The 26832-nt window shown below is 44.9% G+C and overlaps 1 protein-coding gene across 1 annotated transcript in view; it reads left to right on the top strand.

Annotated features, from left to right (window-relative positions):
* Nucleotides 1–25838, top strand: part of LOC119434842 (phospholipid-transporting ATPase ABCA3-like) — a gene marked incomplete at its 3' end in the record, with an annotated part of 32402 nt that extends 6564 nt beyond the window's left edge. The window contains exons 3-8 of the mRNA XM_037701896.2: nt 809–1230; nt 5630–5755; nt 7551–7730; nt 13804–14255; nt 23011–23198; nt 25665–25838. Of these exons, the coding sequence (XP_037557824.1) occupies nt 809–1230; nt 5630–5755; nt 7551–7730; nt 13804–14255; nt 23011–23198; nt 25665–25838 (1542 nt within the window). The remainder of the gene's footprint in view (nt 1–808; nt 1231–5629; nt 5756–7550; nt 7731–13803; nt 14256–23010; nt 23199–25664) is intronic.
* Between the last annotated feature and the right edge of the window lie 994 nt (nt 25839–26832).

The raw sequence follows: 26832 nt of genomic DNA, 5'->3' as shown, positions 1-26832 counted from the left end.
TTAACTGTATCATGCATCGTGCGTTTTCTAAATCTTCATTTTCGTTCCACAGCTGGGCTAACATTAGCCGAGACACGCGATACACGCTTGCACCGATCTCGACTGATGCTGTGTAAATCTGGCACTGGAATGTGAAACTGAAGTAGATAACAAATGTGATTTGCACTAGGCATGTCCTCTACTGCTAAGACGCTCGTATCGCCGGAAATTAGAACATGCTACACATTAAAAATAGCATGATGTGTTTGGCACTTCCTTATCGTTCATTTCCTTTTATTTAAATCGTCGAAAGTTCCATTTTCCATATAGGAGTAAATAGATTAAGTATGTATAGCTGTGTATACACGGAATTATTTCAAATCTCTTCCTAACGGTAAAACGATAAGAGTGAACTAAGGCAAACTCGATTAGTTTACCAGTCTTTCAATCAACACACAAATGTTCGCCACCAGGTAGCCTCATCAGCATACGTGAGCTGGATTACCATCTTTGCAACGGCAGGTGCGGTAACATGCCAAATAGAACAGAAATAATGACGGTAAAAGTATAATTAGGAGTGGTGGAAATCGCCAAGTAGACGGACATAGAAGCAGTAATGAATAGTAAGTTGTTGGGCTAGTTGATTTGGCATGATTGTGCAAAGTGCAGCGCACAAGTGTTTTTCCTGTCCTAGTCTCCTTTTTCCGCAACACTTCTGCGCTCCCCTTCGCAAAATCAAGCAGTAATATTTATCTTGTAGGTTCTTGCGCAGTGCATTTACGTGGAACTGTTCGCACTGAGAACTCACTCTTATCTCGCGTCCACGCAGGATACGGATTTTGCCCAACCCGACGAGCCCCATCACGCTTCCGGTCATTGTCAACCTGGTACACACGGCCTGGCTGCGCGTGCTGACGACGAAGCCGGAGGCGCACATTAACGTCACCGTCACTTACCTGAAAGCCCTCCATAGGTCAACCACTTTTCTCATTTTCATGGCAAAATTAGGTGCTTGGGTCTACTGGGGGTTCGAAGCGGCTCTGTTCTACGCGTTGGGCTTCGCTGCCTACGCCTCGTTTCCTGCTACCGAGCTGTTGAGCGGCGCTCGAGAAGTGCAGCTCATGACGGGAATCTCGGGCCTCGAGTTCATCTTCGCCCACTTCGTCTTCGATTTCCTCTACCACGTCCTCTTCAGCGTGTTGTGGTGCGTCATCCACTACACCTTCAGCTCCTACTCTGCAGCCACACTAGGTACGTGTGTCGCTCTCAGTGAGTTCTTTTTCGACGTCGATATCGTGCGAATTATCAATCTATACGTTACGGCATTCATAGCTGCGTTAAAAAAAGGTGGGCAGCTTGTACTAGTGGTGCAAGGCTGCAAGTCAACAGCGCAGCTGGTGATCGACCTAGTTTTTTTCCAAGTTTTACTAGGCTTGGCTATGTTTTGCTGGGCAATGCTAAGTGCTGCTAGACACGGTATTCCGAATCGACTCGCGACCAACGCGCAGATTCTAGCTTGGCCGCGCGACGCGCTTCAAGATCAGCGGCTTCTTCTTCGGGTGTCCGGGTGCACACACCGCTCTCTGGCTGCGAACGCACAAGGCAGGCGCGCCGGGGGTGGCCGTAGGTGGATCAGAAAGTACACGTAGGCACGTCCAAATCCTCCACCGCGGTGGCAGACGTGTCTCCATGGGTAGTGGCTGTCAACTGCGAAGGTGCATCATTTGTTGTCATTGCTGTGTATGCTCCGCCTCACCGTCCTCTAGAGCATTTCTCGATGAACTAAACCAGGTTTTCACGCGGTTTGTCTCGTTCGGTTTTGTCTTGGGCGGAACGCCAATCACGCGTTATGGGGGCCTGTGGTCGTTGATGAACGCGGCGCGCGCCTTCTGCAATTTGCGTGTGGCAACAACCTACACATTCTGTGCCCGGCGTTAGGTACTATGGTAGCTGCAAGCAGAGGGACTCGGCCAGCGTTTGCTGAGTCGCTTGCTGAGTGGCTGTTGTAACCGCAGCATATGGTTACAACGCCACAACATTTGTCGCTTCGATCCACCTACCATGGAGCATGTGTCGACCGGATGGCAAGGAAGACGCTGAGCAGGCGAAGCGGCAAGGTTGCAGACATTTTGAGGGGTGTAGGTCATTCTTATTGGCGAAGGAGTTTTGCACCTTCCACAGTGCTGCATGGAACTACGATATATATTATATATATATATATATATATATATATATATATATATGATGTATTGCATGCGTGGATATAATATCCAGTCTGTCTAATAGTCTATGTACACAAAATCATTTCTCCGTATAACATGCTGTTCTTTAAATTAGATATTTATTGCGCATAAAGCACACTTAATATATATATATACATACACATAGTTCATGACCCTATCACACCAAGAATGCCTCGATTTAAGTAGATGTCCACTGGAGTTCAGCCTGCCTGTATTTTTTTTGTTTGTTTTTGCTATATTACCGTGTTCAATCTACGTCGTGTCAATGAATGAAGAGCAAGCGTAACTAGAAAAGGTGAGGTCCACGTAAACTCGTCTATGTAAGTGAATTGCCCGGTTTTTATTTTCACTGCTATTCGTGGAAAGCAACATTACAATCGTAATAACATTCAGTAGAGGGTAGTTGAAGAACGCAATTGGTGATACAAGGTACCAAGGGTTCACACAAGTACCGTTTCGTAGCTTTCGGACACAGCCATGGAGTGTTGTCATAGATTGCAAATGTACTCTTCATGGCCATAAATAAAGATCAGCATGTTAATGCACGTCTCGTTTATTTGGAATGATCTTTACAATCTGTGGATTTATACTCGCGAAATGTTTGATGACATTAAAACTGTTGGCAGACAAAGAATTACCGTTATCTGCCTTTTCTCAGTACGCTTCCGCGATAATCGCCGATTCGGATATTCCACGAGAATCGGCCGCATCTTGCAGCATTCCTTAGTATCTGGTGATTGATTTGATCATCATATTCAGCCAGTTTTGCGTCCACTACATAGAATGGGTCTCTTACAGCAACCTCGAATTACTGCGGCCTTGCGCCAGCAGGCCCCTTATAATGCCTACAAATTTTCCAATTTGACCACACCATTCAATTTGCGACCATAGTCGGCTGCGCGTTCTTTGTCTTGGCACCCGTTCTGTAACTCAGTTGAACGATCGGTTACTTCCCCTTACGCGCATGACATGTCTAAACCAGTCCTACTTCGTCTGTGTAATGTGAACTATATTTTGCCTTCCCCCGTTTGGGCGCTAATCCGCGCAGCCATCTTCCTGTATTTTCCCTACCTTACTGTCAGATTACTTCCAATGCTCAGGGTCCTCTGGACGCAATCAGGGAATGGCGACTTTGTCTCCAATACGTAATTCAGATTTATATTTTATACGAATCAAGCCTTTGCGATCTTATTTGTCCTTTTTGCATAAATACACATAACTACGCTTATTAGAATGTAGACCAGTGCCAACACCAAATAACACTTACTATAACTATAACACGACAAACTTTCTGCGGTCCCCCAGAAACATGGTACATGTGGCACTGAAGGAACATCAGACGAGAGGCTCAGTCGTGAGCAATAACTCGCTATCACAACTGAAATGCACAAAGTAACCGCAATGTACACTCACAAACGTGTGCGACCATATTGAGGTACGGATGGAGCAATGAATGCAATGACTTATGACATTTTTTTCGTTTCGCCATTCGTCAGCTATTGGCACGGTTCTCTGCCATTCTTATCAGCCGTATCTGCCGGTAGTGAATGGCGTATGATAAAAAAAAAAGAATGGGATCAAGAGAAAGGAATCGCTTAGAAATACCGGCCGGGAGGCTAACCATGGATTTTGGAGGACGCCAATGGTACTCCAATGAACGATTGAGTCTACATGTGTGGTTTTGCCGTAACTTCAGGATGATGATTATCTAGATAATGGAATTAACTAAGGCCGGTAACTATTAAGCATAAGAAAAGGAACTGGTAGAAATTAGCTGGATGAGCATAATTTTTTAGTAGCAGATTGCCTGGGAAATTTGATGTGCAATTGTTTCGCGAACAAACACGCACCTGATGGTGGCAAACAACCTAGACGTTTTGATGAAACTATGAAACCTTCGAGTACATACTTGCTTAACAAGCACAAAAAAGTCGTGATTGCTCTATAATTCTCTGGTAGCAGCTAGCCTAATGGCGGATACTGCTACGGATTGAATTGAGCGGATCGTGAGCCATCCTAAGCTTGTCGAGCCTTTGTAGTGCGCAAGAAGTAAAAAAAAAACGAAATCTCACGAGGCTTATTTCGGAAGATTTCGAAGCATTCAGTTGTCATGATTTATACTTCCCTCTGCCATTATGCAAGCGATCTTCTCTATTGTCGCTGCGCCGGGGCGTGCTAGTCAGGGGCAGAAATGATGAAGAATTCAACATATGTAAAGAATTATTTAAAGCAAAGGTCATGAGCAAATGAAAGCAGGTGGGTTACCCGAGACTGAATGGTAGACGAACCTTCAGTAAAGACGAAACCTCATGTGGAGGAGAAAAATTCGAATAGACACGCGTTTAAGTTTTTTTCTCGAGTGCTTTCACTGTACTTTGCCAGGAAATTCGTGCAGTTGATACACGTTATGTTTCGATAAAATGAAAGCCTAAATGATTAGTGACAGTGAACTGGGATCATGAGATGCAGATGTACAGAATAATAAAAATGTATTTGGAACTGATCCGCAAGGCGTTGCCAAGAGATGACAAGCAGCTAGCCGCTATGCTTGAAACGTTTACAATCATTGCCTACTAGCGGCCACGAACAAAATGAACCGGTACTTCGACATCAACACCGAATCATCGGAGAAAGGTAAAGAACCATATATGAGTCTTAGTCTATCTGAGACCGATAGATTATTCGTCTAGAAGTCTATGAAAGTGTTTGGTATGGCAATATACGACTATGTTGCGTCGAACATTGCGTCGAAGGTGCCCCTGCTGCTCCTCAATTTGAAATTACCGCGCGAAAATGTTTAAGTTGTAATCCTCACGTGACCTCCCTCTCGGTAACACACAGTCGTCAATTCAGTGCTGCAGTCATATCGGATATATTATAGCCCAATACAGGAGGTGGCATAGCGGCTTTTTGTGTTCATCAATTTCACGCTTAGAGAAGATATGTTATCGCTGCGCTTAACGCATTTTTTATAACAGATGGCTTCTCTAAAAGTACAGCTCGACCTAATGCGGACTGAAAGATGGTAGGCGTAAGGTTAAGAGCCTGGAAGACAGCGTTGTGTATTTGCGATCAAATGAGGGTAGCCGATGTTCTAGATGAGATTACGAGAAAAAGAAATTGAGTTTAGAGGGCAATGTGATGCAGAAGGCAGGTACCCGCGGCACTGACAAAATGGCAGAATGGGTGCCGAGTAAACGGGAACGCAATAAAAGAATGCAGAAAACTTCGAGTGATTATGTTAGAAAACATCGCGGCATACGAAATAGTCAACTGGCGCAAGACAGGAAAAATCGAATATTGCTGGGCGAGACGTTCGTCTTGCAGCAATGGGCATCAAATAGCATGTCGATTATGCAAAATATTGACTGTGTATTTAATGAATATGTTTTTTCACTCTATTTTAGGGCTCTTGTTCCTTGCTTTTGTGTCGGTTGGGCCAGCAGCTATTGGCGTTGCCTACCTATTCGCGGAAACTGCAGTCTCTCCCGGTTCTGCGGTCGTTAGGCTTTTCCTGGCATTCTACGTTGGAGGTAAGCAGCAAGATAATTTACAGATGAGTGGTGCCACTTAACAACTGAAAATGTTGAGCTAGGAGATCCTATGCATGATAGCTAGAAATGGTTCTAAATTTGAAACGCCGCTATTCCAGAATTGTGTTGACACACGCAACCGTTTATTGCGTGAATGAATAGAAAACACCGCTAGATCTGCTTTTCGTCTGTAGTTATGCACACCGTCATTCGCTTGAACGGTAGAGTCCGCATTTGATTTCAACAGACTTTCTCAAGGCTGTAAGCCCTCGTGGATACTGTCTGTCCTAGCTAACGTTAGCCATGCTGGTATAAAAACATGGAGAAAAGGACACCGTGTGACATATATATCATCGTGTTCAAAAGTAGCGAGACGACGTAACGAAAAATATAGTGTTTGGCGGTTGTAAGGGCACTTCGATCCGTGCCGCTTTAGGTTCTAGCAGCAAGAAAGCACTGTGATAGCATTCAAATGCGCAGTAATGATGATGTGATGTGGAAATTTTCGGGTTGCCGAGCGTCACACGTTTGTGCCTTGTAAAAAATTTGAAACACTCGCGCATACATTTAATGCAAAGAATCCTTATGTCATTCTAGCGACTTCGTGGCAGGTGAACCTATCTGCCGTTTTCGTTCGCCGATCCCCGTGGGAGTGACGCCCAAAATTATGTGCTCATGAGACCACTGGATATGGGCCAGTAGAATTTAGCTTGCTTTCGATCTTATACCCTTGTGCTGACAGCCACTCTCTTACTCTACAAATTATTACAATACAGTCCATAATTCTTCATAACCATTTGCTACATTATCTTTGACATTTACATATACCCATTCACTACAAACCATGAATGTTTCGCAATACGTCGATGTCAACTACTGTTGAGTCTGCCAAGATTTTTTTTTTATTCCTTAAGTGTTAAACGAAAATCCTATACTAGGTAAAGCGTAAAATGTAAAAAATAGTCCTGACACCATCGACAATGCTTGTCAATATAAGGAAACAGCGAGAACAAACGAAAGCACGAACGAACGAACGAACGAATGAGGGAGCGAAAGAGCTAGCGAGCGAACGAACGAAGGAACGAGTGAGCGATCAAAGAGAGAAAGTAAGGGATATGAACAGTGAGACAAAGACCTTGAGAGAACGAACGGCATCATTTTCCGTTCCGGGTACCGTCATTGACTACGAACTGCCGACGGACCAACCCCAATAACGACCGAAAGCCAAAGAGAGCCATTCTGTTTTACACGTCGCCGTTGAAGAGAAATTCATCGTGGTCCTCTTTCTCGTGCAAAAGAATTGTTCGGACCTGCGACACTTGGTTGCGGAGGAGCCATAAGAATTGTTTCTGTTGCTTCGAATGGATGACAGTTTTCCACGTCATGAACATCAGTGTAATTCCGTATGATCCTAATCATGATTCCCCAGTACTAATTTTACTAGGAATTTGAAATAATAATTACTTAATTCTGAAGTCATTGTTACTTTCCGGCATTTCTAGTGTTATCGGGAAACTCTAGAATAATCTGAAATGCCTTCGTTTCTTTACCTGCACCTAAATCTAAATACACGAGCATTCTCTCGGATTTCGCCCCATGGAAATGGGGCCACCGCGGCTGGGCTTCCGACCACCAGCCTTGTGCTAGGCAGCGCAACGCTGCAGGAAAGTGTGCCTCATACGTCTAAGACGTGATGACAAGCTAATTCTATTCTGACTGGCGTGAGATTTTCTTCTTGGAAAGTTTTCTTCCGTTAACTCCTTCGTAATTCTGTGGCACCTGTTCTGCATTGCAGGCCTGCTCACCGTCATGGGCAGTTCCATTCTTTCGTATTTCTCAACGTCAAATTTCGTGCACTATGCCTTGCTCGCCCTCCCTCCGTACACGCTGCTGTCCATGCTCGTCAAAATATGGGACAACGAGGACAAGTCTCTGCACTGCAAGCTACTAGAGAACCAACTTCTCCTCCAAAAAAGTACGGTGTATAGTTTTTCTCAATGAGAGTGAACGGTTCATTGCTCATGCCTGCCTAAAGTACTACAAGTCACGCGTCTTCTCCACAGAGGCTCCATTAAGTACCGCGTAAACGCAGGGTCCTACAATTCAACTGTGACCGCACTCAGGATAGAATGGTTAAATATTCATCTTAACTGCAGCCGTGGGCGACTACAAGATCGATGGTTACACTTTCTAAAAGCCTGTTTTCAAGTACACGCGTCCACCTGTTATACCTAATTGAATTCCACGAATGCCCGCTTTCCTTTCTCCAAGCGGTGTTTCTAGATCATTGTGGTAACTAGAGCTGTTAGAACACATGTGCATACTTTTCCTCTAATGTATCTTTCACCAAACCAAGAGCACTCAAAGCGTATGTACCGCGCCCATCGTGGAACCTATGCGAAGCTAAGGTTCCGTGAAGCGGGTAATAAAATCTTATTTATTCGCCCATTTCATTCCTGCGTCTCTGGGGTAAAAAAAACTGGCGCACACGCATGTGGTTTCACGAACCTCCGCAAGTTTCCGAACAGGCTATTGATAATCCAGCACAACTGAGAGCCACACCTGCTCTTCAAGCAACCACACCTGCTCTAAGCAACCCATCACATCATGTTGAATTAACTGCAATCGTCAGGTTGAGGGACAATCAATCAATAAATCTTTATTAATGCAACACTGAGGGAATACAATTCAACTGAATATACAGAAGGAGGTCCCATGGTTACAAACCGCAGGCGGGACTTCCTATGTTAATAGATTAGAAAACTAACAAAGCGAATATATAATAACAAACAATTTCAAAATCTTACTCGCAACAAAGACAAAGAGGAATATTTCAGTGATTGCATAAAAAACGTAATGAAAAACAAAGTAAAGAGAGTTAATGGAAAGCATCAGTTACACATTGAATAAAAACATTTTTAGCTTTCGCCTAAATACATGAATAGGCATTACTTCTTTGAGTACAGATGGGAGTGAGTTCCACAATGAAAGGGACGAGAAAACAATGCTCATTTTTGCATAATTAGTACGCATTCTGGGCAGCAGAAGGTTATTATGGATCCCAAATCTAGTTCTGTTTCTATTAGATAACAGGACGGAAGGGAAAATATTGATCATGTGCATGCGATGGAAAACCTTAAAAAACAAAACACACGTACTGTAAATATATAGTTCAGAGATAGGTAGTATGTTAAGCTGGACTAAAATAGGATGTGATGGCGTACAGTCGAGTAGCAGAGGTAATAAGTCGCACGGCTTGCTTTTGTAGTACCTTCAGAGGCCAGATGTGAACTGAATATGAACTACCCCATGATGTAATACAGTAAGTTAGGTGACTGTGTATAAATGCATAATATAGCGCTTTAAGAGTGCTTATGCTAAAGCACTTTCTTGATTTTAATAATGCCCTAATGCCATATGAAATCTTTTTACAAATGGAATTGATATGTTGGTGAAATTTCAAATCAGTGTCAACTATAACTCCTAAAAATGATGTGTGATCACTTAGCGGAATGGCGACAGAGTTGACATAGAGGCAGGGAATTGATAGCTGTTTTTGTTGGGAGAATGGAAAAGCATGAAACTAGTTTTGGATGGATTAATCAATAGTCTAATAGAGTTGCACCATTCTTCGAGAGAGGTTAAGCCAGCTTGAAGGTTAGATACGAGAGCCGCGGAATCAGAATGATGGGAAAAGATAGTCGTGTCATCAGCGTAAAGTAAATAGGAAGAAAAGTTAAGTCAAACCTACAATTATCTCTGTGACTTTTTTCGCGTACGGCAATCACCATGAGCACTGGCGGCGCTACTTCCCCATCCTTTCCTCATCATCGGTATGGAATACCTCAGGGCTCTGCACTATCCCGTACATTATTTAATTTGGCCATGTGTAAGGCGCATCGGTGTTACACACCCCGTGAGCGAGGAGTGAACGCTGGGCCAAATTACACAGCCGACTTATCAGTTTCCGAAAATAACCCCACGAAAGCTTGGACAATTAATAAGAGGCCTTCTGGTGCGCCAGCGAACGCCGGTTGTGCTCCAAAAATTGAGTCATAGCCCAGACTTGTCAAAACACAACAAAAAATATTCTTCAAATAAGGCAGTTACATACACACATACACACTGCGGCTAGGCACATCACAAGGCAATTCAGATGGGTGCTAACAAAACTCTGGAAAATAATTAACGACAAGCACTAAGAGTTCAACGTCTACCACAGAGAATGAAGAGGAACACAAAGTGTCCACTCGTGTTCACCCGTGCTGGTCTTGAGCCGGACGATCTCGGCGTAGCTGGAGGCAAATCTTAGGGAAGGAAATTCTTCCAGAAACGCAGACGCTCGAGGAACTCGTCGGTTAGCTTGTCGGGGAATCCTCTTCTTCCGAAGACGGTCAGTCTCCACGTCACATCTCTTCACCGGCGCTGTTTGATTTCCGTACTCATTCCCGCACGGCGCTTTTATCGCCTTCGCCGGCGTTTCTCGAACTGTCTGACGGAGTCGGACTCCCATAGCGTGAACAAAGCCTGGTAATCTTGTATACATTTCTCGCGTTTTCGGCCGCGGTGCCGAAGCGTCTCCGATGAAGGCGGTGACTCATTCTTAGGCGCACGCCAGGTTGTCATCCTCCTTCTCTCTCTGCTCGTCCTGCGTCGGGGTCTGAGAGGGCGTTTCCGCGTGCGCGATCTCTCTCCTTTCTCTCGATAGGGTAACCTTCGCGTTTGTTGTCGAAGCTTCTAGTCTCTGTTGATCGCGTCGGCTGTCCGCGGCATATGCGCTCTCTCTCCCTCTGTCGAAGCTGCCGCGGAGCCGACGTTCTCCTTCTCTCTGTGGCCTCACACCTGCCAGATCCTAGCTGGTTCATGTTAGTTGCAGGACAAGGATCTATTTTCTGCCATCCAGCGGCATTATGTCAAGCTTAATGGCTACAGATACGCTGCTGTTGGCGACATCGGGACCGCAGACTAACGTCAAAGTATCCCTCATAGCCACCCCGCAGGTGAGACTTCGATTATTTTCAATGCTAGTTGGCCAATTATTCCACCATCGAGATTGTTGCTTTAGGGCGCACGTATGCTCAATAAACAGTCTACTTGAAAGAAAAAATGCATGTCAATTGCTACTCATTTCCGAATTAGTTCACTACAGGGGCATAGCCAGGGGGGGGGGGGGGGGCTGATGGGGTTTCAGCCCCCCCCCCCTAGAATTTTTTCGTGCTGGCATGCACCACCGACCAAAACAACCACCGGCGCCAGGAATCATTCTGTATTTTGTGTACACTGTCTTTTTCACGCTCCAAAAGATATTTCGAGACGAACATTGCGAACTCGGCCTGGATTTCGTGGCAACACCATTGCACCTGGAATCACATAACGCAGGGACCCCATCCGAGCACAAACTTTCAAGGGCTTTTCGATAACGAGCGGGCGCGTTGCGGCATCTCGCAGCGGAATCTATGGAGCGCATGGATTTCAATTCCGAACCTTTATGGGTATAAAGTTCTCATAAACTTTTCACTCGACTAGTGCACTGACATTTCCAAAGGCTCTCTTTAGATTTTCAATTCTGGAACATTATGGGTTTAATGTTATTATAAACTTGGGCCAACATGCGCGCACTGGAGTCCTCGTGTCCAAGCCGTTGCATAAATGTAAGCACGTGCTCGCAATATTCCACACACACGAAAATACTAAATATCACCGTGACTGTCAGCTGACAGCTGACTGACAGCTTCCTGAAAATGTTCTCCGAACATTTTCAGGAAGCGCACCCAATGTGATAGATCAGCTGGACCAGGGCAGGCAAAGTAAAATAAGAAAAGCAGAAGAAACTTAACGGCCTATTATTGAGGCAGTTGTTTTTTGCGGGCGACAAGGTCTGGCTCTCCGTGGCCATAGGGACAGTGGTCATATAGATTTAAGCAAAGGCCCCGCTGAAAATACTAGTATTTTCAGTGCGCTTCTTCGCGTGGAGATACATAGTATCTGAAGAACCAGTTGGAACTATTTGGAACCTATATGTGAAGAACCATTTGGAAAGTTGCCCCAGTAATGCCTCGTATTTAAGCCAAGATGTACAAAACCAAATTATAGAAATTTGTAGTGAAATTATCAAAGAAAGCCTAGATTCAAAAGTAAACACTGCAGACTGCCTCTATATACTTGCTGACGAAACGACAGATATTGCTGGAATCGAACAGCTTACTGTTTGAGCAAGGTACCTAAACAAGGATGCCAACGATATCGAAGGAGTGCTTTTAGGTTTGAGAACCGGAATAGATGCCCTCTCTCATTGCGATTGCAAGTTCTATGTGAATGCGTACCAACTGCTGCAGATTCTAGTCACCCTTCCAGTGACCACTTGCGCTCTAGGATGTGTGAGGAACGCATGGTTAGGCTCGCAAGAGACGTCAGCGTCAACGTGTCCGAAGTCATTGACCACTTCACTAAACTTCCCCACCGAGTGAAGTTCGTCCTTTAGATAGCGAAGCAGCAAAAATCAATGGAAGTAAAAAGCTGTCTTCCTTCAGGTCCGTAAACTCGTAATTATAAAAACGTATGACTGTTCCTTAGCTTTTAAAACCGCAAAAATTTTCGCCGTTTATTCCAATGGTTAGGATCATGATCAAAATTATCACGCGAATGGAAAAATTACGAGGACATCAATAACTAATTTTGACCGACCTTGCTCATTGAAAGCCCAGCCCACGCGGCGTTTCCCAACAAACACACTCGGATATTCGGTAGTTCAACTTGCCGCATCATCTGTGGGTTTAGTTTGGCCTTTTCTTTCCTTTTTAGCCACCTGCTTTTACTTCTTTTTTGAACATAAACAATGCCCTTCTTTAATTTTGTATGCAGAATATTTGTTGCTGCTCTGCAGGCAGTTAAATTACACATTTTCCGACTGATTTCGGCATTATTCCGCTATTATTCTACCCAGATGGTGTGGTCGCGACCGCCGCATGGCCTAAGTACATATCACAATTTCTACGATAATAGTTTTGTTCGTGCCTGGATCATCTGTCTTTCTATGCGTAAAGTTGAGTATCTGTGACTGCGCAACATGTTTATCTGTCTTGTTTGACGCATTATATACAGTGACGTTTGCTTAAACACGTAGATTTATTGGAGACTTATACGTATAGTTAAATATCTTGTTGCGAGGTGTTGTGTATACAAGCAGTAAAGTTTGTTTCCAGTGGCACTTTTTTTTGCACTTTATCAAGTTGTATCTTCGCATTTGTATATCCATTCTATCTTCGCATTTCTAATGTATATTTTGCAGAACTCCTGCTTTTTATATGTACTCACTGTTGCGACTGTAATCTCGGTGTAATTATAATACACCACCGGTAACACAGGCTCCTGCGCAATCTAGTGCAACGAATGACAGCGTCACTGAGGTTTTTCCCTGGCTTTTGCATATGTACAAAAACTTAAACGAGTTTCTTGAATGACAAAGATTACTCAAAATATTTGTCCTCAACTTGATCATTTCAGGGCCTTTACGTTTTTGATATCTGCTGCACGCACTGCGTAGCTGGTTTCGAAATGATATAGTTCTAAAAGTTCGTGTGATGTTTTCTTTGCCTATTAAATAGCCAAAAAAGGCGGACGAATTGATATCAGTTATTCCTGCAACAATTTTTGGGACATACGAATATATTCTTTTATGAGAAAATACATATTTTACTTGACAGTGCGTAGCGTTCAATAAGTCGTATGCAGCATCTAACATGCAACGGCATTGGCATTGGTAATACAGTTGTTATTCCTGTATTTGATCCCTCGACAAATTCTATAAGGAGGAGGCCGCGCTGTAACGTGAGTCTCTCCCCCCCCCCCCCCCCGAACAAATTTCTGCCTACACCACTGGTTCACTGATATGTCATTTTTCACTTCAGGGCCGTTTTTTCCCCGAAAAATGGTTTTCTCAGGGGCAATTATTGACAAGCATTTCTTAAGTAGACAATATTTCCTTTAACTTTTTTGTTGCCACATCCCTTGAATGACATCGCCTTTAACGGGTGTTTTTACTGTTGCAGTTTTGAAAATTGATTGCGGCGCGAGCGTGCTGGCAATTACATATGATGGCATCGGAATCGAGCTATTGGCTGCAACAGTGACAGGCCTGGTCCTCCTGGCAATTATGGTCTTCCTAACTTCTGGCTTCTTGAAGCGCGGTGACCACTTCGCGGGCCAGGAGTTGTCTGCCGACGAAAATGTCGAAGAGGAGAAGAAGCTCGTCAACTCTGCGCTCCAAGAAGGAGACTTCGCCAACTACTCGATGCTCGTCTGGAGTCTGCACAAACGCTTCGGCGCGTTTTTCGCCGTCCGAGGCACCTACATGGCGCTTCGTCCCTCCGAATGCTTTGGCCTTCTCGGCGTGAACGGCGCCGGCAAGACCACCACATTCCAAATGCTGGCCGCACTGGTCAGCGCCTCACACGGTGACGCCTCCACGGCGACGGCCAAGCTCAGTGGGAACGCACGCAGAGTGAGTGGGTGTTTCTAATGAATAATAGTGTTCACTTCCACTGCCTCTGCTGACAGCGAGAGAGGTACTAATCTGAGAGATTACGCTCACGAGAATTTCATTGCTCCATCTTGAAGGTGGTAAATATCGTAAATTGAAGTTAATTCACCCACCGTGGTTGCTCAGTGGCTACGGTGTTGGGCTGCTGAGCACGAGGTCGTGGGATCGAATCCCGGCCACGGCGGCCGCATTTCGATGGGGGCGAAATGCGAAAACACCCGCGTACTTAGATTTAGGTGCACGTTAAAGAACCCCAGGTGGTCCAAATTTCCGGAGTCCCCCACTACGGCGTGCCTCATTATCAGATCGTCTTTTTTGGCACGTAGAACCCCATAATTTTTTAAGTTATTTCACTCCGTCCTAGAATCTGTTGTTTATTAATTCCAAAGCTTAACCCAATTTTTAGGGGCGAAGCTCCTTATAGCGACACCCGTTCCGTCCCCGTCGTCGTAGTAGTAGTGTGTAACCAGTCTGAGAAAAATGAGAAAAAAAATTCCGAAGTTGTGTCCGTAGCGCGGAATCGAACCAGGGACCCCTCGCTTCCGAGCGCGCGGCGTTAGCCCACTACGCCACGAAGCGTACATGGACACACGCACCACGATGGCAATAAATACCCAACATTAACGAAAGGCCGCGTTTCTAGCGCGTTTCTAACGCGTTTGTGCTAGCGCGTTACGGCCCGTGTAAGAAGCTGGTGTAAGACGCTGTGGCCTCTCCGCCTTACCTTCAACGCGTTTCGAACGCGCTGCCCAAAGCGGTGGCAAGTCAAGTTCAAGTCGAGGAGCGTTTATGAATACGGGGGGTATACTCTCTCAGCAGTCATGTGATGGCGTCGGCAAACGCGGTGCACGTTCCGGCATGTGTAAATGGCTGCGTAAGACGCTGTGGCCGCTCCCCCTTACTAGAGAGTACTGCACGTTTCTAACGCGTTTGTGGTAGCGTCCCCTTAAGCGGGAGATCCGATGATTCCCTCCGGAGCTTCGCCCACTCATCATCATTCACCCCGTGGATATGCTGTGATTTTTTTTTACCACTCTGCATCAAGAAAACCGTATAACTATTCTGGATCGAAAATCATTCTAAATAAATTATATGCCCTCCAACCTGCAGCTCCAGTTCTGGACTCTACAATTTCTCTCACAGTGAATGCACTAATCAACTGGCATCTACATCTCGAAGGTCGCGGTATGAGTAGCATACAAGTTACACATACCTACCCCATATTTTTACCCAGCACCATGAAAGTACATCGCTCAGTTAACCTGCAACATCGGCCAGAGAGGAAAAGAGCCTTCACGATATATTGGCTACATATTGCAAGTGAAAGAGCAACGTTTCACTTTCGGCACACATTAGCCCTCAAATGGCCACCATTCACTTTCACTTATCGGTGGCGCCACAAGATGGCGCCGCATGCCCATAAAGAAGCGAGAGAGAGGAGACCGGCTGCTGCCATGATGTGTTTTTCAGCGCATGCGCCGGCGTACCATCTATTTTAGAAGAAACGCGCAGGCTTTGCGGCGGTGACACCAGATGGTACAGCGTGTTCACAGGGAGCAAGAGAGAGGAACCGCGAAGGACTACACGCATCATAAATACGGCATTTTTACGGTGGCAATACGTTTCGTCTGCATATTGCTTCAATCATCAGCGTAATACCGTCGACCATCATCGTGATATGTGTTCTGGCGAATTCTTAAAGTGGTGAACAATGCGCAGTATCACGATGTCACTGAAATACGCTGCACTGCCTCTGATCACAGGCTGTGGCTGGCATAGCTATATCTAGCATTGCACGCGCCTTCACGCCCTTGCGTTCAGGGGCCCTTGTTAGTCATTAGTGCTACTATACAGCTCTCTTGCTATTCTGTTTAGGAGGAAGCTTAAGCTTGTGCCCAACTCCGACGCCGCCTATTCAAATACATATAAAACGCAAAAACACTGTTTTGAAATAACCACTCGGCCCATTTTAATGAAATTTTTGCAGATGAGAGAGAATGCTAAATTATAGTGACTGTTAGAAGCGGAATATTGATTTCAGGCGTAACTTTGAAAGCGAAGCTGTATATGCCTAGGCTGAAACAACGGTGGTCCGACCAGAGGAACCCTCAGGCGGAAATGAACGTATCGAAAACTCATTGAAAACTCGCGTCTCGTTCACTTGGTATATGCGAAAATTGACATAGAGTGGTGCCAATGCATGACTAACTTGACTGATAGGTCATGACATCAATGATATCACATGCTCGTCAGTGACGTCCTGCTTAACGATAAGAAAATCATGTGTGGCGCATACCTCCATTAGATATGCGGATATGGGCCAGGGATAAGAAAGAAAAAAAAGAAAAAGAAGGAAAATATAAAGAAATAAAGAAAGAAATCACGTGTGGCTCATACCGGGGCCACCCATTTCGGCTTCGCCATGCTTTACCATCTGTGAAGGGTGCATGAGCGGTGAATTTTATTGCAATTATATGGACACTTCCACCGGATTTCTGCCGTCGGCGTCGCCGTCGTCGTGAGGTTCCGTATAGATAAAATCTCCGCCGTGCGCCGTATGCCCGAGCGGAAGCGTGCGGGGACGCACGCTGTCACGGAGAGCGAACGCACTCAATCTTCCACGCGCAAGCAAGGAAGCTGGAAGCGAGCGCCGGAGAGAGCGGGGGGGGGGCGCATTTCCACTCTGCCAACAACCGCGCTCGTCGCTCGCTCGCACCGTCTCTTATCTCCACACGGCTCTGACCTTTATGCGCTGTGCATTCGCCGCTCAGTTTCCGTTGAAGCGATAGACAGCACGTACCTTCGCCCGCTGCGGCGTATATGCGATTGCTGCCAGCGTTTTGACAGTCGTTGTCTGCAGTCATTCAGTTTGATCTATTCATGTTTGTTTGTGCGCGCTCACACTACGCTTGTTCATTCAGTTAGTAATAGTCGGGCCACATTTTCCAACGCACGCTACACATGCAATGCTGCCCGGATCGGCAGTGCAGCACTACAGGTGTGTCCCTTCGCACGCGCTGCCCACGGGAAGCGCTTCTCATCAACACCACCGTTTCACACGCGCCTTCTCGTGGTCATCGAGTCTCTCTTCATGTCGGTCTACTTACGCCGCAGCACACCTGCTTACTTAATCAGCTCATGTTTACTACAATTCATATTGCTACCAAAGCCGCTCACCTTACTTCGTATGACATTGCTGTGTTGCTATCGCATTCATTGCTTCGCCCTTAGGGCGAAACTGTGACATTTTTTATTTCAAAAAGAATTTTCAAATTTGGTAAGTCTGAATAAATGAAACCCCGAAGTTTACTGATTCGTTTTTATGTACCAACGACAGATATCACAGTTCTGCAAACTGCATCCGGTAAAGCATTCAAAGTGCACCAATTCGATATAAGAATGTATAGCTTACCTGAACTCCTTACATTGCTTAGAATCGTTTTCCTAAAGTCCTACTCACTTATTAGTGGTCTGTTTGAGAGCCATGCATAGTGCATCGATTTTGTCTGGTTTAGACGTACTACTAGATGCAATGGGACATAATTGTGAAACCATATTTCATTACTGAGCTACAGAGTTGTAAACCTGATAGTATTGTTTTTTGAAAAGTTATGATTTTCACCAGTTTTTTATAAAAATTGACAACTAAATAAAAAATTTGTCACCAAAAGTCACTATATTTCAACCTTTAGCTTTACATACAACAAACCTCAATAAATTCGGAGCAGTGGTTGCCGAGAAAAAAGATTTGACCTTTCCTAAGTGTTTAGGTAGAAGGCGCCTGGAGCTAAAGCTTGCTTCTAATCTATTGTGACGCATCTTTCATGCTTGTGTCATACCTCACTGCACTCATCGTCATACATTTACTAAATATAGTATATTAACACGAAGGTGTTTCATGCCGGGGTCTGCGACGAACTTCTGTTACAGATGTAACAAATGTGACGTTCGGCGCGAACGAGTAAAATAAGTTTTGTTGAAAGGGATGGCGCTGCCGCCTAGAAGCGGTGAAGCGAAGTACTGCACTGTGACACTAAAGAGCGCCGACAGGGAGCTCTTCAGTAGTCACAGCGCAGCGGAGACTCCAACGCGGTATAGCCTGGTGCTGGCACTTTCCACACATTGTTTGTCTTTCGCCTCAGATTAGACTGTGGCGCCTCGTCGCCTACAGAGTGCAGCTTCAACATGCATCAGCAGTGCTGATATGTCGCCTACTGCTTCGCTTGCGATGGCCACAAGTAAGAAAACTTGGAGGACGCTTAAGCTTCGCCTTTAAGAGTGGAACGCGATAGCGTTATCGGGCCCCGTTCCCATCGCATTTTTATTTATGAGGATGCTTCACTGCAATAGCCAACCTGGGGAAGCCAGCTTACAAAGACGAAGCTTACACCGAACCACTTAAAGTCGGCTTCACTTTTAAACACAATTGCATTGCTGGAACGACATTTTTGCACAGCAATATAAGCCATCTTATATCAAAATGTGAAGGCCTTGTTTTCGGACGCATCAGCTCACCAGGGAGAGCACGATGAAGGGGGATGAGCTCTGGCAGCGGCAGGGGCAGATCGGCAGGTACGACGACAATGCGAAGTAACATTTGAAGAAACTAGATTTATTTAACTTGGCATTAACTTGGCACCTTAAAACTGTACACACACAAATTATACATGAAACGATGTCATACCGATCGGCGGCGGCCTGCCTGACCGGCCTGGTCTCCCATGGTAAAGTGGCGCCGTGGGCTGCTGTGTCCTTATTCACCCAAAACGACTCAAAATCCTTCCTTAAATGTGTTTCTGCAGCATTCAAGGGGCCCGCACACCCGTGAGAGACGCAGGCCGAGTGCAATGTTAAGCGTTCTGAAGCGAAAGCTTCATTACGCTACCTCGGGCAGCCGTCGGCGACTAAACAGTTTTCACCTTGAGAGCTAGAGGTCAAATCACAAGAGAGCATTAAGGCGCGTTTATATTCCATCGGCACGCGAGCGAGCGTCATCAGACGCCGGGCGTGTCGGAGCGCATTGGCCGAGCGTCCGGTTACGTTGGTGGCGCCAGTACTTCGAACCATCGGTTGAACTAAAGCCGCTGTTCTCGCCAAAGTGACATAACGTGTGCGCGCGTTCACGCTACGTCGGCCTATTTTACGCAATTTCCAGCGATCATTGTTATGACCCTATAAGGCCAAGTTACACCTAACAGTAGCGATACATTCTCCACAAACCACTCTTTATACTTGCTTGGCACCATTTGGTCATATCTGACCTCTGCGCCATAAAGCTCCGTAAACCATCGTCACGTTAGCAAAGATAGGAAACAAACATCCGGGTCTAATTCTCAGGAATGGCTTGCTTAGGCTACGAGAGAGTTATAGCGGCTATTTCGACACGACTCTGAGCGATTGCTAAACCATTATTACTTAGAATAAATAACTGGTAACAGAAAAGTAAATAAGCGCTTAAAAGGAAATAGGTAGGTAAGGGTAGTTTTATAAAGGAACTTGCTGCTTTAGCCTTAAATGTGTAAGAGTAGGGTTGAAGTTTATTTTATGTAGGCGATAACGGTAATGTTCAAAAGCTTGGCAAGATAACAAAGCTTTATTAACGGCAGGCCTCTAGATTCTGTGTAAAAATGAGTTTGACTAGAGCAATCGCTCGCAAGGGACCTTAACCTCAACAATAAAAGTTGCAAAAGATAGAAATTCAATCGGGAGCACAGGGTAGGTATAGTATGTCTTGACTAGCAGCTTAATGCCATCCTTGAAAAGAACTGCATTCAGTAACTGTATTCTACCGTGGCTAACACATGGTTAACAAATACGTCTGAAAGAAAGTTAAGGACTGTGCAAAGAACGATGGAACTAAAATTGTTAGGCATCATGTTCAAAGATGGGATAACATCGTTGCAGATTACATAGCCAGTGGGGCTACCCAATATTGGAGTTGTGATTAGGAGGAATAAATAGAGATGCGCAGGTCATCTATTGCGTATAACAGATAGCCGTGGTCGATTAGAGTTACTCATTGGGTTCGAATTAGAGTAAGCGGAATCCAAGGCTGCAGAAAATTAGATGTCACAAAATGAGGAAATGTGCATTCACAAAATGTGGCCAGTGGGAGCAATACAGGGGAAACTTGGGGTGGCTGGGAGTCGGCTTCGCTTTGAAGTGGACCTATTATGATAATGATGATCTTCTTGACAAATTTGTAGATGATTTTTTAGTTTTTTTTTTTCATTTGTTTTAACTGCTTTTTATTCATTGAATGATTTCTCAAGTGTTTTTCCCCACGTTTATTTGATCACTGGCCAGTTTTAGCGTATTTTGTATATGTATCCCCCCCCCCCTTATGTAATACCCCAAGCAGCGGCCTTTAACGGAGTAATAAATGATGATGCTGATGATGAATTGATGAGACTGAATAAATGTGAAACCTGTACTTATCATTTCGCATAATCAAAATTTTAGCCTTCGGACCAGCTAATTTTTGTGGACGCTTGCCCTGCCCTGTCTTGCTGTGATTTCTTTTCTTGCACGACTGTATAGAGTAACTCTAATTACAACGTTTAAAATTACTCGCTCTGTCAGCACTAGGTGTAAACAAATGTCAAAACACTAATAGTTTATAACTAATCATGACAGCCCCTATTAGAGTTCAGTTCACAGACTGTAAAAATAATGAAATTGAAAGCAGAATTATACACGAACACCCTTCATGCAAAGCAAGAGCCCTGAAGGTTAAATTTCAGTGATGCGCCCCTGAAACCGGATTTAGGAAATAAATCGCCATGTGATCCATCCTATTTTATAAAACAAAGCAGTTGTCTGATTATTTTTTTTCGCAAATAAACAGACTCAGACCTTCTTGCCGCATACGAGTGGACACACTTGCTGTTTTTTTTTTTTTTTTGGTGTACTTGCCATCATTGCAAATGAACGCGCGACTTGCATTTCACATGGCGAATATTACTCACTGCATTTTTCTTTCAGTTTACTATTCTTTGTCTTCTAGTTTTTTACCGACTCTCCTCTCTAATGCGCTTGACGATAAGACACAAATGGGACATCAGAGAATGTGATTTTTTACTTTACCCTGAAGTAAAGCTTTTATAAATTTGAAGGTGCTTAGTCGTGTCTTTCCGTATTACCCATGAGCAGTTCCGCAAAAAATATTGAGAAGATTTTAAATTGTAATTGCGTATATCTATTTTTGTCTTGTATCTCAATCACAAAACATTTAAAAAGAACTATGGCCGACGCGAGGACGAGGTGAGAGCAGGAGCCCACAATCATGCTCTCGCTTCGGTCTCGTGTTGCTCATCGTCTTGAATTTCCATCTCCCGCATTCCCTGCGTTTCCCGTAAAAAGAACTAGTGCCATCAAACCAAATAAATTTCTGTTTAATTTGGCGCAATGTTGACGTTTCATTGAAGCATAGCAGTGGCATTACCAATTCTCTCTTCCATCACGCGCGGTATTCGCATCATTGAGATCGCAACATGAGTGCAATTTTCCAATAACGTTTTATCAAAAATGTTTTTGAGATCACAAATTTTTTTTCAGTAGCTGCAGTAGGCACATTTCAACAATTCCCGCAAATTTTGGAGCAATAAGCAATAGCTGTGGAGAATATGTTCCTCATGCCAGGAAAAAAACAGTGTTACTCAGAAATCGTGTTTAAGTGTTGACTTGCGTGCCATTGAGCCTAAAATACGCGGCCCATCATTTACTCCGTATTTTCCACGGCTTTCATTCACGAAATCTATCCTGGCAAGTGCTGTAGCTTTTCCATTTCTCCTCTATTTCTAGTTCATGGCGTTTTTCTTGTAGCGCAGGTCCTATAGCATTGCGGTTTCCGCCATATGTGCTCGTTTTCTTTGGATTTTATGGGTAACTGAGGCATACCTGTCTTCTGCGTGTATAATGTCAACAGGACAACTCTTTCAGCTCTGAAATATTTTGAGAATGTGAAGTACGACAAGAAAATTCTGACGTACAAGGTATTGCGGCGCTCACAACGGTCAACTGTGTCATTTCTGTAAGTTTGCGACGCCCCGAAAAGATCAAATCAGTTTAAAAGTCTTGTTTTTGCCAAGTGTCTCAAACGCAGTCATTCGAAGAAACGTTTGTGTTCTGAACTGAGTTGAATGTATAATTTGACTATTGTGTTAACTGATGGTAACGAAACACAACATAGACGTAAACATATCTTTCTGCCCCAAATCATCGCTTTCTTTCTGCGGAATACACCTAACATAATAAAACAGGGAGCGAAAGTAAAAACGACCCTGTACTTAGTTATAAGTCCTTGAAACAAACAGTGATGAGGAAAGTGGATCCGGAGCCCCCCAATAATTAAGAGGCGTTCCATGGTGGCAGAGTTCCTGTGAGAAGTTAAACCATGTGTATCGATCGGTGAACAACTACAACGTTGCAAGTTTTAGAAACTTTGCAAAATATTGGCACAAGCAGGAGCTGGTACAAATATTTGCACAAGCTTGCACGGCCAGTGAGTGCGTGCACAACGGGGGGGGGGGGGGGGGGTTGTTTGGCGCAAACTTCAATTTGACTTCCGTCACGCATACGGGTTTGTCATTTGGTGGGAAAAGGTGCCAGTGTGCTGGTACCATTTAACGTGAACAAGGAGCGTTTTTATAGTCGATGGGGTGGGCATTCGCCCGCGGACTAAATTTTGTTTCTGTGTTTTCCTGATTCACCGCAGTGGCAGTCGCAGATCAGCTACTGCTTTCAGCTCGGGGGCCTCCTGAACCGGCTGAATGCGTACGAGTACTTGTACCTGGTCGGTCGGCTGAGAGGCATCCCTGAAAGCGAATTGAAGTCCATGATAGACAGCATTCTATCAGTTGCCGACCTCACGGAGCACGCATCCAAACAGTGCGGGGTGTACAGGTTAGCAAATCGAGATTAACGTAAAGTTCTTAGAACGACCTCTCAGTTTTTTTGTTTATTTCCAAGGCGTCATTACTCAACAGTATAACCTTTCATTTAGACACAGCCTCTGCAGGGTGTGCTTTTCTAAAATTATATGGAAATTTTCGTTGTCTTTCTTTACTGAGTTTTCAGTTTTTGCATGAGCTACTTGCCGTTTTAGTATCAACCTTAATCAGCTTAACAGTGTTACCATGCTGTTTATTTTTTCGTACGTGGATTTGCTTTCTTTACTTATTCATTGTTTAAATACCTGCTTCAAGCAGCGAGTTGAATGGAAAGCATCGAAACACATAAAGGAACAGAGAACTAGCTTAACAGCACCAAATGTGGATGGCGTTGCGGTAGCTCAAAATATAACTTTCAGATTTGTAGTGTCGAGTTGAGGGCATAAAAAATAAAGTAGAGTCAATTCCAGTTCATATCTATGTAATGCAAAGCTGCTTAGAAAAGAATGGTGGTTATGAATCATAGAAGTGTGCTGCCGCCGACTGGTTACTGCTCTGGCAAAATCTGGACCCTATGATCCTGTATGTCCTAGAGTGTTCTGGGAACCACACGAGCACAGGGAGTTCTCAATCGGCCGCACCTTCATTCTGTTGCCAGAGCGACCTCAAATCTAAAGCAAGGAGTGGCTGGCGTGTGACGCAAAGCAGTTTCTCAAGAGGCGCATTGACGTTACGCAGAATTACGCAGTTCTACGCACGTTTGTTTCCGGGCACAAAGGTTTTAATTTATTTGGGACAGAGGTCATGTACCTTGATCGTACAAAGAACATCTTTATTTTTTGTGGTTACTTCTATTTAGAAGGCACTATCTTCGGGATCCGCCCACTCAAACGTCGTGATAAACGCTTAAGACTGCGTCGACTGACCTGAATAGCAGGGTTTAGTGTTAGCGAAATGAATAGATTTTAAGTAAAGAGGTTGGTATTTGTCTGTCAAAAGACTGTGGTCACGGCCAAGCAGCAACAACAAGAAAATGCAAGTTGAGTGTGGGCGTTTGGGGAGGGGGGGTTAGCATTATTAGAAAGACATTCTCTCGCAAGTCATTATGGTAGGTCAAACTGCTTGTGGCCTCGTAAGGTCTCCGGTATCACAAATGTCTGGCCCCAGCTCTGACGAGTAGTTGAACCTGAAGGATGTCCTTTTTTTTTAACATGAAAGTGTTTTATGCCGGGGTCCACCAAGACTTCACTGACGTATTTCCGTCACGGAAATACGTCATAGAACATAATACAAAGAGAGAAACCAGAAGAAAAAGTTCCACAAACATGCAAAATTTGGAAATCGAACCCACGACCTCTCGGTCCGCGACGATAGATCGCCGAGCGTTTAACCCATTGCGCCACAAACGCATTTGCAGAGAGCTACACAGACGCGCCTTATATATCTAACACTCCTCCGTGTACCCGCGCTCTTGCTCGGGGCGGTGCCGCCGCCTACGAGCAGAAAAGAGAAGTACTGCATTATGACACTAACGCGCACCGACAGTGAACGCTTCGGTGGTCTCAGCACTACGACGCCTCGATGCCAGCATTCGAAGGGACGCTGGCATCAAGAAGCACTACCAACGCCACCTAGGTGGCGTTCACCGTACTCAGCACAGCAGAGCGTGGCCTCCACAATTAGCTCTGAAAATGTTTCTGAAGTTGATCGCGGAGGCTGCAATTACGACGCGCTGTACGCGCTGATTTGACTCGGTGACGATTCAGTTACGTGCTTTGTCTTGCGCGTTGTATTAGTGTGTCAGTTACGTGCTTCGTCTTTCGCGTTGTGCTAGCGTGTGCAGCGTAGTGCAGCTTCCATATGCACGACGGTTGCTCATGGTCATCGACGTTGGTAGTCGTGATGGAGGAGACGTGCCACCAGGCGTCAGCGTGGGTGCATCAACGCCTAAGGGCGCTTTAGCCACAAAACACCAATAGACATTATATATCAATGTGCAATAAACATTACACTACTTCTGTGAAGACACGTTTCACTTTCGTGTTCTATACCGATTCCTATATAAGAGGGATCAACCACATTTTTATTACGACACAGACTTTCAATGCTAGCGCTCGAATAATGTGCATATCCCCTTTCCTCTATTGCATTCCATTATCATCCACTGCTCCGATCAAAATGGCTTGAATCATATCCACCGACCGTGGGTGCAGTCCAGACCCCAAATGTAAATAATTTTGAATATTGTAATTAAACATCCCATGCCCTGCTCTCACCGAGAACCCACATGCTTCCTGCCTGGAGAGTATCAGCCCTCCTCTGCACATTCGATGCCTCGTCACGGGGTGCTGTTGGAAACTCTTTTTCTACTCTGTCAGTAAATATAACGATACATTCAACCGCACTCACCGCACATTTTGTCGTGAGCAGTATTTTCAAATTCGCGATTGTGATTTGAGTGTTCTTCCCTGCCGCACAGCGGAGGAAACCGCCGCAAGCTGTCCATCAGCGCAGCGCTACTGGGCCTATCGCCATTCGTGTTTCTCGACGAGCCCTACGCTGGCGTGGACGTTGTGTCTCGAAACAAGATCTTCCGAGCCATCGCTGAGATCAAGAAACGTTCGCGGACCACTTTTGTGCTCACGTCCCACAAGTGAGTACTGCAACATCTAAGCGGAAACAGTTGACAGTCACTTTAGCTTACGCTAAAGAGCATGAAGGCGAAAGCGTGCACTCACGTGAAATCAATTAAATTACCGGTCACTCTCATTCAAATGCGCGTTATTTCCTATTACTGGTTTTCTCCCACCAAAGGTCATGGGTTCGAGTGCCTTAATTACCGGTGCCTAATTAACTGCGTCATAATTAACTTCGCCGCAAGTAACACCACAGGTTGTGGGTTCGATTGCCTTATTAACTCCGTCCTAATTAACTGTGCCTTCATCATCTGCGCATTAACACCAAAGGTCGCGCTTTCGACTACCAGCAAAGGTTGGTGAGTCGACGCCCACCAAAGGTCGTGGGTTCGAGTGGCTTAAGTCTTTCTGAATTAACTGTGCGTTAAATACCTTATCACCAAAAATCGTGGGTTCATCTCCCATCAATTTTGGCACATTTGAATTTAGGGGTCCCCGCGCCTAATTAAATCTACCTTAAAAATTGTGCCCTAATTAACTTCGCCTTAATAACATCAAAGTTCGTAGGCTCGACTCACATTAATAGTAGTGGGCTTGACTCCTATCAAGTTTGGTGCCTGAGTGTTTTAAATAACTCTACCTCCATGAATTGCACGCTAATTCACTTCGCCCTAATTAATACCAAATGTCAAGGGTTCGACTCCCACAAAACGTCGTAGGTTCAAGTGCCTTATTGAACTCGATCTTAATTAAGTGCCCTAATTAACTTAGCCTTAATTAGAACCCAATCTCGTGGATTCGACTCCAACCAGTGGCCGTGGGTTTTCACACCATTTTGGCGCCCTTTGCTGTCACGCAGTTGTGGAGCCATTTGATGGTATACAAGTTTGGTGGCATAACGCCGAACATCGAATTTGTGGTCACAAGAGCCGTCTCAGGCTTTGGCCTTTTATTAACGACGAGTAGAACATGGGGGGGAAATGGGTGTGTACGAGCGCTTCAAGGGAGCCC

The sequence above is a fragment of the Dermacentor silvarum genome, unplaced genomic scaffold, assembly GCF_013339745.2.
Source record: "Dermacentor silvarum isolate Dsil-2018 unplaced genomic scaffold, BIME_Dsil_1.4 Seq269, whole genome shotgun sequence".
NCBI lineage: Eukaryota > Metazoa > Arthropoda > Arachnida > Ixodida > Ixodidae > Dermacentor > Dermacentor silvarum.
This window is presented reverse-complemented; position numbering and strand designations above follow the sequence as displayed.